Source organism: Pogona vitticeps, chromosome 14, assembly GCF_051106095.1.
Source record: "Pogona vitticeps strain Pit_001003342236 chromosome 14, PviZW2.1, whole genome shotgun sequence".
NCBI classification, from domain to species: Eukaryota; Metazoa; Chordata; class Lepidosauria; order Squamata; family Agamidae; genus Pogona; species Pogona vitticeps.
Genome location: NC_135796.1, coordinates 15,298,412 through 15,317,283, shown reverse-complemented (window position 1 = coordinate 15,317,283; position 18,872 = coordinate 15,298,412). Strand labels below are relative to the sequence as shown.

The following is an 18,872-nucleotide window of genomic DNA, read 5'->3' as shown; positions in this document are numbered from 1 at the left end:
TTTATATTATGAATGGCTCAGCAGAATTGGGAAGGGAAAAAAAGCGGATGGCTGGAGGGAACCCAGAAGGGAGGGGAAAATCACGTATATTATTCGTACTCTAGATCTAGTGCTTAATAATACATGTTAAGAGTACCAGCCCACACACATAGCAAGGTCGTGTGTGTGTTGGCTTTTGCTCCCACCTTTCCCTTCTTGGGTTTCCCCTGCCTCGTGGTTCCCCCCCCCCAAATCTTTTAACCCTTTTTAAACTTCTGCTGAGCCGTTCCTCCTGTTTGGAGAAGGGGGTGACAGACGAGATGGAAGGGCTGTTGGTTTTTTTTTAAAAGGGGGGGATTGAGAGACATGAATCGGCTGGGCCGCCATTTAGGGCCGACTTCCTTCCTCCTCCCTGACCCGGATGGAGAGGCCGCCACGCGCTTTTTTTGGCGGCCCCTCGATGAGTCGTCGCTCCTTCCTCCCTGGATCACGCCTCTTTTCTGGCTTTCTTCTCTTTAGACGCAGCATGGCCGCCCCGCAAGGAGAACCCCAAGTGCAGTTTAAGGTAAGAAGGGAGAAGCAAGGCCAGGGAATGCCTTTCTCTGCCCTCTTAGATAGTCTTCTTAAAAGTTAGCCTTCTCGTTTTTCCCCTCTTCCAACTTTTTTTTCCTGTGTGGCACTGCTAAGCGAGGCCTGGGCTCAGAGCGCCCTTTGTTAGGCTGTGAAGCCACAGGAATGCTCCTCGGGTGAGGAGATTTACACATCCAATCTCAACCCTGCTTTTGGTGTTTATTGAACTCCAGATTGGGATTGGTGACAAGGAGCTTGGTCCTCTGTGTGGTTTCTCTGAAAAAAGGACCTGCCACGTTTTCCTTTGGGTTTTAATTTTCATATTTCTGTATGTCCAGGCTTATGTTTGTGGACTTTGTTTTTTAAGACTGCTGTGTTTTGAGTTCATTCAGGAGGCAGTTTAGCATTTTAAATCATATTAACAATATGGTATTTGCATTAAATTATACATGTATTTATTTGTTGCTCATTTGTGATACGTATATATTTTTCCAATGTGTTAAAGAGGGCATATATGACTTTTTCCCCACCACTTTACCATCATGGGAAGATAATCAGGCCAAGAGTGTTTTAAAATCACTTTTGGTTTTATGACTCTGAAATCACAGTTCAGCAACCTAGTAGCCATGCTTTTTCTTTTGATTTCAACCCAAAAGTTGAATTTTTGTCATCAAAGTTTGTTCTATACTACTAATGTGCTAATTAATTCTCATTCATGAAGCTTCCTTTAGCAGAAAGTCGATGTGAGCTTCTAGGTTTAATTGGAGAGAACTTGGGGATAGTTTCTAAGCTTTCATACTCTGACCTATGAGGAAAACCAAAAACGGGTAGTGTGCAGGGTAAAAAGACAAAATCTGTTTTTATTACCATAAGCCCCGCCCCCATATTGACAATATAAGAGGTGCTGTCTAAAATATCTGGGGGGTATTAGGTTGATTTTCTTAGTGTCCACACTAGAGAGCTTTCTTTGAATTAAACCCTCAAAGGCCAGTGTTTTATTCAGACTTATTTTTTCAATGCTAACTGTAACTTTCCATGAGTTCCAGGTGAAATGTCATTCCGCTCACCTTGCAGCATACAGTCCTGCCCAGTTTAATATTCTGTCCATTTTAGAAGAGCAGGTGGGGCTTGCTTTTCCAACTTGGTCTAGCAGATTTTTGGTCTGTAGTATGAACACCTTACAGTATGTCCATCTGTCATATATTTTGAACTGTAGCTTCTGGTAGGATGTCTGGAATTACTCCAGAGTAAATGGTTTGGGTTTATCTCCTAGGTGCGCTCACTGAATCTTTGGTTCGACATTACTGGCTTGCTGTCACTTGGCTTATCCTAGTCTAGCGCTGTAATGACTGGTCCCTGTTGGTTAGATAAGCACTTTTTAAAAATTTGTGACATTGATATAGGTAGACAACTATATGGTGCAGTTTTCTTTTTTAAAATTAAACTTTGTTTTTCAATAGCTTGTTTTGGTTGGTGACGGTGGTACCGGAAAAACAACATTTGTAAAACGTCATTTGACTGGTGAATTTGAGAAGAAGTATGTAGGTATGTTGGCTGTTTTCTGTATATTTTAGCTTGTGTAAATTTATGCCTCCTCCTTCAAATAGATTTCCTGAGTGTTTTGCAATAAGTTTTGCTTCCTAAAGCTCTCCATGTAAGTAAAAATGACCTGGAGCTAAAAGGAGGGTTCAGGTGGAAATGAATAGCAGCATGGCAGTATAAGCATCCTTTGGAGAAGATAAAGCATTGGACTAAGTGGACAAATAGTTTCTTAAAATCATTCTTTAAAAATAAATGAAGTTTGAATAAGTACCGCTGTGCAATTTAAATGTGTTGTCCTATATTCCCAGCTGAAATATAGTTTGTAAGGAAAGGCTGTGTGGTCTTTCACCTTTTCATGCACCATACCATCTAAGATTTTATATAATTGCAGCCACCCTTGGAGTTGAAGTCCATCCTCTGGTGTTCCACACTAACAGAGGCCCTATTAAATTTAATGTGTGGGATACAGCTGGGCAGGAGAAGTTTGGAGGTTTGCGAGATGGCTACTACATCCAAGGTAAGATGTATGAACAGTGTGTGTGATTGCCGAAAGCAGACATGTGCCTTCCCAGGGTCTAAAGTATCAGTGATTTAATTGCCCCAACTTGTGGTTTTCAGAGTACAAGCTGTCATTGTTTTTTTTTTTAAAGGGCATATTTGCCTGGAAGCATGCTTATATTGGACTTGTGCTAGTTTGTTTACAAGGTATTGGAAACAAATGTTTCAGAACATTGATGCATATGTGCCTTCCTTGTCACCATGCACTTGTGCTAAAGTTAATTTAGTATTCTTAAGGCGATTGACTGTAGCTTGGTGCATCTGGTTTTTTGGTATATTATTCTATAGTATCAGAATTTGAGTTTTGAAAGTTCTGTGCATTACCCAGAGGTATTGCTATTAACATCATAAATTTTCAACTTCCAGCCCAATGTGCCATCATAATGTTTGATGTAACATCAAGAGTTACATACAAGAACGTACCCAACTGGCATAGAGATCTGGTACGGGTGTGTGAGAACATCCCCATAGTTTTGTGTGGCAACAAAGTGGATATCAAGGACAGAAAAGTCAAAGCAAAGTCTATTGTCTTTCACCGGAAGAAGAATCTGCAGGTAAGAAAACTGGGTTTTCTTCATCAAGAGAGCCTATTTGAAACTAGGATATATAAAGTGTCTTTTCCTGCTATTCTGCTTTTTATCATATTTCTTGCCTTTACGTAGAATTAAGGTCTCTTACGTGGGTAGTCTCCAGTCAGTTGAAGGGGAATGATGGTAATACAGTGGTACCTCGCAAGATGATTACCCCACAAAACGGTTTTTTCGCTAGACGTTGACTTTTTGCGACTGCTATAGCTATTCGCAAAACTGTGTTTCCTATGGGGGATTTCGCTGAACGATGATTTGGTCCATGCTTAGCTAATATAATTGTATCACTGATGTGTTCTTCAAAGCAACTTTAAGTCTGCTTCTCAATTTGCATCTGCAGCTTTATTCAGAACGAGATACATTTTCTTAGGCTCTTTAAAGATAGTTTCCTGTGGTATAACCTTTAGTGGACTTGAGCCTACTTTGTCAGATGTGGGAAGCATATCTCTGCTAGTGGGTGGAAAGAACTCAGTATATGATGCATACACACAGTTGAAGAGAAAGCATTCCAGATACGTACAGGAGATTCTCATTAGGATAGGAAACTCAGTGAAGTATCTGGGACATAACTGTGTGCAATGATTCAGTATATACAAGACAAAGGAGGGTCTTCACAGAATGGAGTGATGTTCATATGGCATATTGCCACTCAGGATAATAGCAGATCTCAGTAATTAAGTCTTGTACCAGAATAAAATTGAATGTTTTTAAAAGACGCCATAAGATTCTTGTTTTCTGTTGTTGACAGAGGGTTGTCTCCAGAGAGATCCTCAAAGCCCATTCTCTCTTCTTTCTTTTTTCTCCCCTCTTCAGTACTATGATATTTCAGCCAAGAGTAACTACAACTTTGAAAAGCCTTTTCTTTGGCTAGCAAGAAAGCTGATTGGCGATCCCAACCTGGAATTCGTTGCCATGCCTGCTCTTGCACCACCAGAGGTTGTTATGGATCCAGCCTTGGCAGCACAGTACGAGCAAGATTTACAGGTACTCTGCTCAGAAACCACTGGCCTTGCCTGCCTTCGTGATGCTGTGTTCAGCGTTTTTAAACCTTTCCCCCCTCCCCTCCTTTTTTCTCTCTCCTAGATTGCTCAAACCACTGCACTGCCAGATGAGGATGATGACCTGTGAGGGAGTGAAGCTGGAGCCCAGCGTCAGAAGTCTAGTTTTATAGGCAACTGTCCTGTGATGTCAGTGGTGCAGCGTGTTTGCCACTTTATTATTCTAGCTGAGCAGAACATGTGCTTTAATCTTTGGGATGCTGAAAGAGAGAATGGGCTTTGGAGTGAATGTGGCAGTTTAAAAAAAAATTCCTTCATTTTGGACCGCATATTTAGCTGTTTTGGACTGCAAATTTACTCCCCATTTGAGTTACAAATCTGACTGCTGCAGTCGCATCACAGTATTCGGTGGTAAATCTTGTTTGTTACTGTCATTCCCATTCCTTTTTGTTTAGATCATAATAAAGTTGTATTTCAAATATCCAAGCAAGCGACTCGTCATGAATTTAAGGGTAAATTTTTGGAACCCGGACTGCCTGCGTCAAAGTGGGACAGCACTTTTGAATCCTAAGTGGGCAAAGACTTGACCAGCTTATACCTAGATTCTCATTTCAGAAAAAACTGCAGTGTGGTGCTAGGTCCCCACAATAATGTTTTTTCTGAATTTGATGTCAGTTTTCCATTGTAGGGAGAGATTATTTGATTTGTCTGCTTTGCTAGTATCACTTGGCAGCAGCTGCACAATATTCATGGCTTTTCATTGAGCAGGAGTTAAAATAAGATTGAAATAAATTGTTTGGTGAATGGACTGGCAGATGAAATCAAATATCCTTGTTGGATTTAAGATGATTAGCTTGAGTTGTGGTTGCCTACTCTCACTGAGTAAACAATCTTGAGCCTAATTCTTTAGGCACTAACCTTAGAAAATTGCTGTGGCAGAGTGAAAGATCGATAAGAGTTTAATATTTTGGGCAGTTCTGGCAGGATTTAAGTGCTTCTTGGCAGCTGGGGTTTGCTAGTTTGATAACTAAGTAATTTAAAAACATGTAAACAGTGGTAGTGGATTCATTGTAAAAGATCTGCTTGGGCTTGATACTTAATTATGTGTTAGTTCAGTATAACTTTTAATAGCTGAAAGCCACACAGGAAAGGATACTCTTTTCTTTGGATTATGGAGCCTTAAATCCAGTAATTTAAGAATTGGTGAAATCAATTCTTAATCCTTTGCCCAATTTCTCTGTTGTAAATGGCATAGGGTTTTAGTCCCACTCTGCTCCTGGGTGGCATAAAGCATATTGCCTTAAGTTGCTGTTGGATAATATAGGCTGGAATCCTGTTGGATAACTTGGATAACATCATCAACTATGTCCATTGGCAATTTTTGGGCATTAAGACATTTTGTCGTCCCCCCCGCCTTGTTTCCCAAAGCCTCCCCCACATAGCAGAGGATCCCTAAGGATCCCAGGAACCTGAGAGTGGGGGAAGTAGAAAACCTAATTCCTCTAAATGCCTGTTGTTGATAAAATCACCCGAGTTATGAGGCATGAAGTTGCACAACAAGATTCCAGCCAACATCTTTTTAATATGTGCTTGGGTTGAAGTTCTGAAGATGGTCACTGTAAATACTTGATTAGGATGGATTGCATGGGGCGTCTACTATTAATATAGTATATAGCTTAGTAATAACTGCTGTGGGAGAACCTATAAATAAATAAATAAATATTCTTTAGTTATCTGAAGGACTAACATGAATTTAAAAAGTTTTTGTGGAGTAGAATCCACTTGTATCATAGGCATCCAGTGTTGCACTCAGTTGACGTACACTAGTATAGTGATTTTTAAAAATGTAAAAAGGACTATGGCATTGGGGACTCTGCCAGGATATGGTGAAAATGCCTTTGTTGAAATCCCAGGCTTGGAGGGCTAAACTTAATTTTAGTCCCGACAGGATTAGGCCTGTTGAAATCAACAGAATTTATATCAGTTGTGGCTTACTGATCCTTTTCTGTTCAAAAGTTCTGCTTTGTTAAAACACTGAAAATGAATCTGGCCTGGAGAAAGCAATCTTTAATGCTAAATGCTTGAGATATGGGCTTCTGAAAATTTCCTAATGCAGTTGCACACTAACAGAGAAGTATTCTGAAAAAGAGTAAAAAGGCTCAGAAATAAAACTACAGGAGAAGAAGAGAGATGGCCACCCTCGCTTCTACTTGCTTTTTTTCTTTGTGTGCTACATCTTCCAAGCATTACTTCTGTACTTAACAGCAACTCCATATGCAAAAATTGGGTAATGATTTGTTTTCAGGAGTGTAAACAGTGTAGGGGACACCTCACCCACTGATGTCTTTTGGAGTTGCTAACAAGGACAGGGAGTGTATGAAATGGCAGCCTGACTTCAATTTACACTTAGTGAAGCATTGCCCAGGTATGGCGTGGTTGACTTGTGATTACCTGTTTCTCTGCAGCCCATGGTGGATGGCATCCCTTGCTACGTGAGGTGGATGTTGAGATGGGTGTCAGCCAAAGCTTCATTTTGGGTTGTTCCTAGCTCCTGATCAGGGAAAGGAAAGCAACAGAAGTGAAATTAAGCAATACAGCGGATAAGAAATGTGTTTTCAAATGTGGCTGCCCCCTATGAGAGAATCGCATGGAGCGGGACGCCATACCTGTACATTCCTCCAAAGGACCTTTTCCATGCATTGATGCTGCTCTGCGTTCAGAAGATATCTCAGCTACATTTAGGCAGCAACACCGTTCAGGAAGAAAGGAATAATGAGACCTATAAAGAAATCTTCAGGGTATCAGCTGTGCTTTCCATTCTGATATATTCAGTCCTCTGCTACCCACAGACATAGCATGAGCACTGAGTGTGTTTTGTCCTCACAAGCCTTTCTGAGCTCTTGTTGCAAAGGGTACAGTCACACACGCCAAAAGAACCCCAGTTCTATTGATTCTGCTGTTTAAATAGTTCACACAACACATGGGTAACATCTATTCATTTGACCAGGCAATCATTCCCCCCCCCCAAAAAAAAAAATTAGCTTTCCTTTTAGCTTGCCTTTATAGCCCCAAGTTCCAAAAGATCTCCAATATGGAGAGTTAGTGCAGGAAAATTGCCCCAGAGGGAGACCACAGATGCGATACCAGGATATCTGCAAGCGGGATCTGAAGGCCTTGGGAATGGACCTCAACAGATGGGACACCTTGACCTCTGAGCGTTCAGCCTGGAGGCAGGCGTTGCATCACGGCCTCTCCCAATTTGAAGAGGCCCTTGTCCAGCAGGCCAAGGCAAAGAGGAAGTCACAAAAGCAGCAAAATCAGGGAGCTGGAGAGGGGACAGATTGTATTTGTCTTCAGTGTGGAAGGGATGGTCACTCTCGAATTGGCCTTCTCAGCCACACTAGATGCTGTTCCAAGACCTCTACTCAGAGCACGTTCCCATCGTCTTTCAGAGACTGAAGGAGGCCTACACCCCACCCCCCCACTTTGCTGGCATGACCTCCAATCCAATTTCTGTATCGGTGGTTCTGGGTTTTTCGGACTCTGTATCGTTTCAGCCTTACTGTTTCAATGTGCTTGAACGTTGCTGTCCGGTTACTTTCTTTGCAAACAAATTCAGGTTAGGGGGCACCATGGCCATTGCATTTGAATCATTAAAAAAAATTAAAATGCTTAGCGATAAATCACATTTTTCTTTTAGATATTTCCCCCCCCCCCCCAAGTTTACCAATGCATCGCGTAGCCGATTTATACCCCCATTTAGTCTTGTATCACTTATGAGCTGTTTAAAAAGAAAATTTAGGGTAGCGGGGATCCAGAAACAGGATGGAAAACGAATCAATTTCTATGGGATGGCACACATAGCCTACAGAAGTGGTACAAATAGCAAGAAATCGTATTGAAATGACAGCTGTGTGAATGGGCCTAGCGGTACATATACCATGTGACTATACCTACAAATACTGTATATCAGTATTTTAAAAGGAGGGCGAAGGAATGATTCAAGTGGTCCGTGTGATTTGGCACTTAGTTTGTGTTCAGGTTTTTCACCTTCAACCTCTGTTCCTCACCTGCCAACAAAGAGGCTAGTCCTCAACACTCCGCAGTGCTCCTGAGGAGCTGAGTATGTGTCGTGGAGAGTGTAATGGATTAGGGCTTGGGAGATCTGGGTTCAAAAACCAGCAAAATTCGGCAGGGTGTACAGTGGCCACTCCTTGAACATTTCCCTCCAAACATCCTCTTGAGGTCGGAAGCGACTTGATAGCACAAGCTTTAGGAAGAACATCTCAACGATTTAGGAGGAGTAATAACAGATTAGAAAACAATGCAGCAACGGTGCTTTGGGGAAGGAGATGTGACCTTAGAGAAGACCCAGGAGGGATGAACTGGGAGTGAAGGGCGTGAGGTTCCACCCCTCTGTCTTTGGAGAAGGATGGGCATCTCTCTACAGTCAACAGAAGGTTTCTTGGCCCGGCTTTTTCTATTTGGAAACGCTTGCCGGGAGCAAATTTGCGGACAGATGGCCTGATTCGGCGCCGTCTTTGCCCTACAGTAGGCATCGCTTTGCGTCCTGCTGCTAAAAGCACTTATCTCCGTGCAGGCTCCGGTTCCCACTCTCGTTGAGAATATGTTGATGGTGTTTCCAGAAGGCCACACAGGGGTGCTGTGCATCCATGCAAGCTCGACTTAGTTTTGCAGATCAAAGCTCCGCAACATTCCTTTTAGCCTGCCTTTTATAGCCCCGACGTCTTACAACTTGAAATAAAGAAATCTTCCCTTGCACCCGGGTGGGGGGGGGGATCATTTATTTTTTATTTATTTCTTTAATTTATATATATATACCCCCACCCCGCATTTGTGTGACACCTTATTCTGGGCGGCTTGCAGCGTGCTGAAATAAAACCCAACCGCAATAGAAACAATGAGACAACAAGCAATGCACAGGTTTCAAGGTAACAGGTGAGACACGAGGCATAAAATCGGACAGAGATGCAATGACATCTCCGGGCTGCAGAGCTAGAAGAGATCCTGTGTACAGTGGTGCCTCGCTAGACAGTTACCCCACATGACAGTTTTTTCGCTAGACATATGACTTTTTGCAATCGCTATAGTGATTCGCAAAACAATGATTCCTATGGGGGAATTTCTCTGGACAATGTTTGGTCCCTGCTTTGCAAACCAATTTTTGCTAGATAACAATTTTGACAGCTCTCTCCATGCTCGCAAAACGGGTGTTTTCAGGACCTCCGTGCTCGCAAAACATGTTTTTGCAAGACTGCTATTTAAACAGCTGATCGGCGGTTTGCAAAGCGGCTTTCCTATGGCCGATCTTCGCTAGACAACGACAATTCTTCCCCATTGGAACACATTAAACAGGTTTCAATGCTTTCCAATGGGGAAATGCTTTTCGCTAGACGCTGATTTCGCTAAACAGCGATTTCAGTGGAATGGATTATCATCGTCTAGCAAGGCACCACTGTAGATCACAAAGACCAGCCATTGTCAAGGAGGCCCAGCGGGGAATCAAACTCCCAACCTCTGGCCACCGATTCACTCCCCAACACAGTCTGCACAAAATCAGTGCATCTTTGCCCTTTCTTCCCGCTCAAATGTGGAGTCTAATTTGGGTTCTATCCTGAGTCTCGGGTTTTCCCGTAGGGAAGCCAGAGGTCAAACGGGGTGGGTGGGTCAGAGTGCAATGCCTGGAGGCGAATCAAGGGCTTAGATGGGGTGGAAACTGGAGGCAAAGCTGATTATTTGCCAGGTGGGGAAGTGCAGAGCCAGAGGTAAGCTTATCGCTCCGAGGAAAACTGTTTTTTGGGCCAGACCAAAGGGGAAAAAAATAAGGAGAAGAGCTGAAAGCAGAACGATAGGTCGTGGGGCACAGCTGGAAGCGGAGGGATGGGTAAATATGTTTACTCTGTTGGCTGCACCCCAACACAGATCTCCATTGGAGTTCCTACGGATTGGAGCATTTGAATGAAAATGCCCCGGGAGAGACTCTGTTGGGGAATCCAAGGGACCGGCCAGATGGACATTCAAAATCCTGAACCCGCCGGCACCCCATCAGGAAGGCAGATCAGGCCCCAGGAGAGTACGGGGGGGGGTCCTCTGGGGAGATCCCGCAGCCCCTCCCGCTGCATCTAATTAGCAGAACAAATTGAGCGTGGTTGCAATGAAGAAAGAGCTTGATCTGAAGCTGCCGAGCAGATGGGAGACGGGCTGGGAGGAAGGAAGCATAGCCTGCAGAGGGAAGCCAAGGCACACCAAAGAGAGCGGCTTCTCGTGTATGGCTAATTTGTTAAGCATCACAATGCATCTTCTCAGGTTGATCAAACAGGGTGGGCTAAATAACTCACAATATACAGTGGTGCCTCGCTAGACGACGATAATCCGTTCCACTGAAATCGATGTTTAGCGAAATCATCGTCCAGCGAAAAGCATTTCCCCATTAGAATGCATTGAAACCTGTTTAATGCATTCCAATGGGGAAGAATCGTCGTTGTCTAGCGAAGATCGGCCATAGGAAAGCCGCTTTGCGAACCACCGATCATCTGTTTAAATAGCTGTCTTGCGAAGCTTAGGTCCTGAAAACACCCGTTTTGTGAGCACAGAGGGAGCTGTCAAAATCGTCTAGCGAAAATTGGTTTGCGAAGCAGGGACCAAGCATTGTCCAGCGAAATTCCCCCATAGGAATCACTGTTTTGCGAATCTCTATAGCGATCGCAAAAAGTCAATGTCTAGCGAAAAAATTGTCATGCGGGGTAACTGTCTAGCGAGGCCCCACTATATAGAACTTAACGAAGGACTGGCCAAAGTCCCATTCTTTTCAATGTGAAGTTGCAAATTGTTGGGACTTGAGCTGGCTTTAGATCCAAATTGCTTTAGGGCTTGAAGATGATTGATTGATTGATTGATTGATTGATTGATTTTGCCCCGCCTTTCTCCTTAGAAAAGGATCCAGGGCAGTTCAACATCACTGAAATACAACATTTTGAAAACGTTGAGCCGGGAAGTAACTGAGGCATGTGTCGCTCTGGCAGGATCAGTCCTCTTTTCTGAAGGCAGAAGAGGTGGTTGGTGAGTCGACAAACCTGGAATGGGTGTCATACGCGGGTTTTCTCTCAGTGCAGCTGATAATGTCTTGAGGTCTGGAAAGTTGATGATGCCATCCAACATTCGGGTTACATTTCAATTGGCTGCTGTTCCCCACAGATGCCAGACACTTCCACTTGCTGGGAGTTTAGTAGGTTTAAATATCGGAAAAGATGATGTTTTTCCTATCCTCGACCAGATCAATTTCCGAGAGGCACAGCGCGCTGCCTCAAATTAGCTTCGCTTCCCGATTCCTGTGGGTGCCGGCTTAAAGGCTGGCATCCGATAAGCAAGCCGTGTTTTGGAGAGCTGGCAGAAGCTTAAAACGATGCCACCATGCGCATGGGCGCTAATGCGCCCTGGGCAGTTTAAGCTTCTAAATCTCGGTCAGTCGGTCCAGAAGTGCTGAGAGAACAGAGTTTCCAAGTGAGGGCTTTAAAGTTCTCTGCTGATTAAAACAAAACGAAGCAAACAGACAAACGGACCCAGCTTTGAATGAGTAGAAAATGGGTAAATCAGCCGAATCGACGCTCAAGAACTCTGTGCATCATGCAGGCAGAGGGTCACGAAAGAAGGAACGTCTTATCCAGTGTTGCCAATCAAACACCAAGAAAATCTGTTTTGTGTTTTCTTATTGTATAAGAAGGGTGATAGTAGGTGCGTTTGTCTTGGCAGAGTGAAGGTTCTGGCTAAAAACCTACACAACAGATGGTGTAGGGACATACAGTGCCGAATTAGCTTCAAGTCTCCCTGAAGCAGATGACCCCTTTTTGGTTGTTCTCATCAACTGGCACTTACGGTCTCAGTAACTTATTCCGAGCTATAGGAAAGAGAAAGAATTAAAGTTCCATGTACTTACAGTTCCAAATAAAAGCAGCAAACTGTAGAAAATACGATTCACTTGTTACACGAACCGAACTTAATTGGCCCATTGTTTGCTTACTGACTGTACATATTGAATCCGGACTACATAGCTAACTGACCAGTGACTGAGAAAATGGGGGGGGGGGAAGGAGGGGGATCACAGCAGAAACAATTGGCTACCTCTGGATTGAGTCACCCCTGCTGAGAAAGATCTGCCAAACCTCTTAAAGGCTGCAAACATCCAGTTTGAAAGATCCTTTTCCTGAAACCTGAAATATGATTCTGCCCATGTGGTTCCAGTCCTTTTTAACTCTTTGTAGTTTCTGCTACTGCTTGTGGTTCTGAAGAAGACAGCTGCAATTTTAGATTAAACTGGATCCGTGGAAACATCTCTTCAGCAGACCACAGGAATATGAGACCCATCTCAGGTGCTGCAGAAGGTACGTATGTTGCAGAGTTTTGAATTTTTTATTAAATTCCTTTAACGGTGCCATGGAAGTGCTGGGCATTCACAGAGCAGAATAACCGGCCCTTGTGGTATCAAGAACTCATTCAGATACTCATAGGAAAAAAATAAGATAAAAGGTTGAATTACTTACAGTGGAACAGATCCAACAGCAAGACTAAAAACGTGACCGCTTTCAGCGAAAGACCTCCACGGACTCACGGCTTCCAACAGACTCGGGGAGCAGAAACGCAGATCAAAGAGGCAAGACTTTGAAGTCAAAGTTAGGGAAGGAATAATTGTTTCATACTGGTAAGATTGAAAGGTCCCTTCCAGCCACACTTACTAAAGGCAGCACAGTACCAAAAATTCGCACTCAGGACTTGGCACCAAAAACTTTGACTCGGGGCTCAGACTGAAGGACTCACCAATATTCCTGTTCGGTACCCAGAATAGTTCTCTGTGCAACTGATAAGCAGGCTAGCTTTACAAGTCTTTGAGGTTTAGAAAGGGGGGATTTTTTTTAGGGGGTGGAGGGATTCCTAAGATGCCACACTCAGTGGCCTGAGATTGCTGATTGATCCCTAAAATAGTAGGAAGCTGGGGCGGGGTGTGTGTGTTTTCCAATAGAAAGGCGTATCCGAGATGATGCCCTTTCTATCTGTCTGGAACGATGATATACTGCAACATTTTGCTGCAGTTCTCGCGGCTCCATGGCTGCTACTCCTCTCTCGTGCGATGTGAGGCTCCCCAGTTGTTTTATAGCCATTGTAGAAAGCGAAGTGCCGTCATGTGATCATTAAAAAAGAATGCGGTTAAACATGGACATCTCTGGTTTGGATTTCCACCCCTTTGCTTCCGAGATCTGTGCTGTCAGATCAGGAATACTGATCCAACTCCACATTTATAGAGGCGAGAGATAAATGGAGCCCGTAACCTATTTTAAAACTCTGTAAAATGGGCTTACTTACAAAAGCCAGCAAGCCTTTGGAAAACAACGGAGTGGGACGGTAGGGGAGGTTTTATTGCGGCTTGCAATGTGGGCTTATGATAAAGATTAAACTTTTATGGTGCCCTTTCCACTAAAGGCAGAAAAATCCAGGCAGAGGAAAAGTGTGGAAAGGGATGATAGGAAGGAACAAGTCACAAAAAGCAGAGCAAGGATCGAATGGCTATATAATGATTGTGATGATTTACTGTTTGGCTTGACCAGTAGCATCTTCTGGCTTTGATATTGGTCGAGCACTAAATGTGCTTCTGGGTTATAGTCCGAACTTTACAGGAGGTCTCCGAAGTGCTGAACCCTAGCCCACAAAAAATTTTTTCTTGCTGGGTAGCCTCTCTGAAAGTGGAGGGAAAAAAAATGCAGAGGAGCTTCATCATCCCACTCATGCCAGAGTCATATTGGATTCCTGCCTCAAGCATTGTAACCAAGTGGGAGGATGGGATTTTTAGTCGTACAACATCAGGACAGACCCATAAGCACCCCCTGTTTTAATAGAGCAACAAGCCGGTGTTCTGTTTTGTTTTTAAAAATTATTTCCCTATTTGAATAAAAGTGCTTGATTTCTTTCTCCATGCTTGCATGCATGAAAGATTCGACTCTTTGGATTTGTGGTGAAAGCACTCTGGCTACATCTTACTGTTGCATCTTTCAAAGACAGCCCGTGTTCAGAAGAGGTGCTCCTCAAGCGGTGAAAAAAGGTTTGTCATAGCACAGAGTTGTTGTCAATGGTATGTCTTGCATTTTGCCTGCTTTGGTCCGGGAGGTAAAGACGGGCTTCTCTGGCAAAACTGATTGCTGAAACATGACCCACTGAGGACAACCCATTGTGAGAGGGGAAAAATGTTAATCACAGGATATGCTGAGTCATTTTAATGTATAGGTTGACCCTTAGTTACTTCAATAAATTTTGTGCTCTAGCAAAGCCCTTGGCCTGTGTCCGTGGTGTGAGTTGTTCCCCAGGATAGCTGGAGGTCACCAACGTTGGAGAATCTGTACTACAAAATCAAGTTGTGTCCCTGATAAAGACGGACATGTGGGTTTTTGAGTTGTTAAAACATGACCCAAGGAGCAAGAATCCTGTATTTCTCAGCATTTGATCAATGTTTGCCTCGTTTGGCCTTGGATCATCTTTCAAAGCCCATCTGGGAACCTCAACATTCCTGCTGTTTGTTTTCTTTCGTGCAAGGATGATGCCATACCCGGTTTTGTTTGCTATCGGTCAGAAAAGACCGCGGCAGGGATCTGCGCGTCCCCCACCCCGAAACACATGCTCCGTCGCTCCCTGTTGGGATCACAGCCCCAAGCGTCATCTGAAGGCACCAAGGCGCTGTGAGCCAAGCTGGATTTTAAATCAAGGTTTGGGGGGAACTTTGGCTTCCCGGATGTTTAGGACAACAACTCCCATTGACCCCCACCCAGGACAGCGAGTGCTAAGAGGTTATGGGAGGCGTTGTCCCAGACCTCCAGAAAACCAAAGTTTTCCCAACTGTGATTTTAAAAGGGAAGGACATTTAGTAAAAGAGACTTTATCACGTCTCATTTCCCTTAGACTTTACGACGGCCGGCTTCATTGCATTCGAAAGCAGACCTTCTTAGATTCAAATTAGATGAGATGACAAGGGTGAATTCCTGGCTGTTCCCTTGTTCTTTCTCAAATGACCCAGTTCCTCCCAGAGGTAAATGTTTGGCCAACCAAAGACTTAGAAATGAAGCCTGTGTTTACCTTCTAGTGACCAATCAGAAAACACAGCATGCTGGAATGCAAGTTACAATAGGACCCTTCTATCTGTGGAGAATTAATCCGAACCTCCCCCACCCAGCGGATGCTGAAAATGTGGATAACAGCAAACACTATTTTAATAGTCAGTGCCATGCATACCGTGGTCTCTGGCTCCTACTAGTGGCCAGTACTAGTAACTCATCTTCAGAAATATATATTTCTAGCATTTTTCTTTTAATATTTCTAATCTATTCAGACTGTGGATAAGTGAATCAGCCGATACAGGTCCCGCGGATAAAGGGGGTGGGTGGGTTTCTTACTGTACAGAATGGTCCCATCATAGGTTTTTCCTCACTTAAGAAAGTATGGGGTTTAATGACTCACTCACTGCGTTGTTTAATTTGACCCTGAGATTCAAGCTTGCCTCTGCAGCTTTATTCACCTGCGGCTGAATCCTAGGACCGTTTACTCAGAAATCTCCATGGAATTTAACTGCCCCCGGATGCCTTAACCCTGAACAGATTTGGGATGGAGGAAACCACAGCAAACACATCTGGATGCCAACACGCGCAGGTGCGAGCGATCCAGTTTTAAAGTTCTCCCTTGACTCCATTATTTCTTCTCGTGATTATTCCTCCCTTTATTATGTTAGATGTTTCTGCAAACATGAATTAAATAAAAGCATCTCGGCTTCCCTTCCCTGGAGGGCTATAACTTAAACTACATTAGGGGTGGGGGAGAAAGCAACATTAAAGCTATAACTCACATCAATTGTATGTGAATTTTCGAAGCTTTTCCCTATCGGGATTGGTTTGCCTTTTATCCATTAATAATCCTCCATTACTTATTTAGGAATAGAATTGGATTCGTTTTTATCCCTTTCTCCTTTAGATTTCAAAGCTCTTGAAAACACAGGGATATTAGGTCATTTGTAATGTAAGTTAACAGCCAGAAGTGGGAAGGATTTGAGTGTAAAAATTTTTTTCCCCTTTCCATAATGTTTGTTAAATATTTCAATGGCACTGATGTATTCCCCTGGCTTCGACGGCTTCTCCGAGAAATCGGTGCTTCCAATAAAAACAGTTTTACAAAAAGCTGCATTTCAGATTCCTCCATCCATGGCAGGAAATACAAATTGCCTACTTTTCAAGAGCCTGCCCTTTTATGTAATTTTTTTCTCTCTCCCCCCCACCTCTCATTTGAGGACATTATTCTTTTCTGGCGGGCCTTTTGTCAGCTTATGAAAATTAGCTAATCTTCTGGCAAGCGCGTGAGTTCACATCGCTTGGAAAATGTCCGTTGTGAACAAAAAGCTTTGGTAACCAATATACGAAGTTTCATTGTGCTGCCTGCTCAAGCCAGATGTTTAATTTTTTTTTGTTAGCAAAAGCAACAGATTGCCACACATGCAACACGTTTACACACACACACACACACACACACACACACACACACAGAGTTTCCATTTAACATGCATAAACTGTTGCAGAGTCTTGAATTTCTGCTAACATTCCTTTTGATACACAGTAGAAGTACAGAAGCCCTAGGATGAGAATAGCTTCAAGTATCCCAGATCGTCCATCCCTTTCTCATTACCTGGCACTTAAAGTCTCATTAACCCACTCTGAGACATTACTAGTGGGAAGAATTAAAAAAACTTTCATTACTTACAGTTGTGAACAAATAAACAGCGAACTAACAAACACGGACTGCTGCCAACTGAGTAAAGGGAGAGAAAAGAAATACTCAGCAGAGAGGCGGGGCTGTCTTTGAATCCAGATGCAGGAAGGAATGATTGGTTAGGGACGGTAAGACTGACAAGCCCCTCCAAAATAAAATAACACCCTAATTTTTCCTGTTCTTCCCTCTAGTCTGCAGTTCCCCTTTGTGCCTGGGGGTGGAGCCCTTGAACAAGCGATGGCACCCACAGCCATCCATGCCCCTGTAGAGATTTATATGGGTTTTTTCCTTGATTTTTATTTAGGGACCCTGTCTATGCCCTGTGCAAATAAGGTAATGGAGCCCTGAAGCAGTTCAGGAGAGCGTCCGAGAGTGGATTAAATTTGAGAGAAGAAGCCATAGCAGGAAGGTGATGGGGTGCTTCATTCATTCCCTGTATTTCGATTCCATGACAACTCTTTGCAGACGAGAAACAGCAACAGGGAAGAGGATCTGTACTCAAGATTCTGCTCTCCTGAGATAACATGCTGGTCGTCGTAGCCTTTTAGAGTTCCATAAATTCTCCCCCCTCCCTACGGAGTAGAAGTACAAAGATCCACAGAGGTGAATAGCTATAAGTTCTCCAGATAGCCCACCCCTTTCTCATTAACTGGTACTTATAGTCTCAATAACTCACACTGAGATATTTGTAGGAGAAAGAATAAAAGTGTTTCATTTACTTACAGTTGTGAACAGATCAACAGCTAACTAACAAATACATTGCTTCCAGCAGAATAAAGAGAGGAGGAGAAGCAACACTTGGCAGAGAGGAGGGGCTCTCTTTGAATGCAGAGGCAGGAGGGAGCAATTGGTTAGTGCTGGATTGATTGATGGTCGCCCCAGCCCAGAACGATCCCGCCCAGCCACACAAAACCACAGGCAGCATGCGAGGTTGTGAAAACCCCAACATCCCCTCTCTTGCAACCACTCCTTTACCCAACTAGTCACATCCTGGCTGAGAAACCAGGGACGTGAGCAGCTTGGCGACCTTTGACGTGAAGGACAAGTCTGCTAGAGTTGCAAATCTGTGTCACTGTTCTACTGTGATTTTGTCACAAATGGATTTTGGCCACTGTTTCTAAAAGTTAAAAGTTCTTGTACCCAATTACTTCCAGAGGAAAGACGGGCACGAACTGGGGGGAAAACGGTGGTTCGAGATGGTTCGTCGCTATTCACAAACTATGAACCACGAACTTTGCAACAAAATGAACTTTCGTGGTTCGTGCAATTCAGGACTTCTGGGATCAGTAGAATGTCCCCCCCATGTGAGCTACAGATGTCAAACTCCCAGTGAGTCTTCCGTTGACCCTCTTGCTTTGGAGGGTTAAAACTCAGACATCCAAAATCCAATCTTCACTGAACTTGTAGGGGTTTGGGAGAAGGGCCAGCCGAAGGGTCAGCCCAAGTTCGATGAAGATTGGTTTTGGGATGTCCCGAATCCAATTGGGATTTTGTACAGTCGCCCTTGTACGAGTTGGGAATTCGTACATTCGCCCATGTACGAGTTGGGAATTCATACATTCGCCCATGTATGAGTTGAGAATTCGTACATTCAAATTTGTACATTCGTACATTCACCCAGGTACAAGTTGGGAATTCGTACATTCGCCCCTGTATGAATTCCCAACTCTGACAATAGTGTTTCACTTTGCTCCGGGCAATTGTGTTTCCCCGAAGCGCCCTGAAACAAACTACGAAATAGCTCGATGTGTGGATGTTTCTTGCTTCCTGGTCCATTTTATGCCCATCTCTGTTTCAAGAGCATTGAAACATTCCCTTTTGGGGGGGG

At 43.6% G+C, this 18,872-nt stretch overlaps 1 protein-coding gene across 2 annotated transcripts in view; it reads left to right on the top strand.

Annotated features, from left to right (window-relative positions):
- Window positions 1-4,720, top strand: part of RAN (RAN, member RAS oncogene family) — a 5,923-nt gene extending 1,203 nt beyond the window's left edge. For both annotated transcript variants that reach the window (XM_020788882.3, XM_020788884.3), the window contains exons 2-7: window positions 499-544; window positions 2,010-2,094; window positions 2,483-2,608; window positions 3,016-3,203; window positions 4,050-4,220; window positions 4,320-4,720. In XM_020788882.3, the coding sequence (XP_020644541.1) occupies window positions 506-544; window positions 2,010-2,094; window positions 2,483-2,608; window positions 3,016-3,203; window positions 4,050-4,220; window positions 4,320-4,364 (654 nt within the window). In that variant the 5' untranslated portion in view covers window positions 499-505 and the 3' untranslated portion in view covers window positions 4,365-4,720. The remainder of the gene's footprint in view (window positions 1-498; window positions 545-2,009; window positions 2,095-2,482; window positions 2,609-3,015; window positions 3,204-4,049; window positions 4,221-4,319) is intronic.
- The last annotated feature ends 14,152 nt before the right edge of the window (window positions 4,721-18,872 follow it).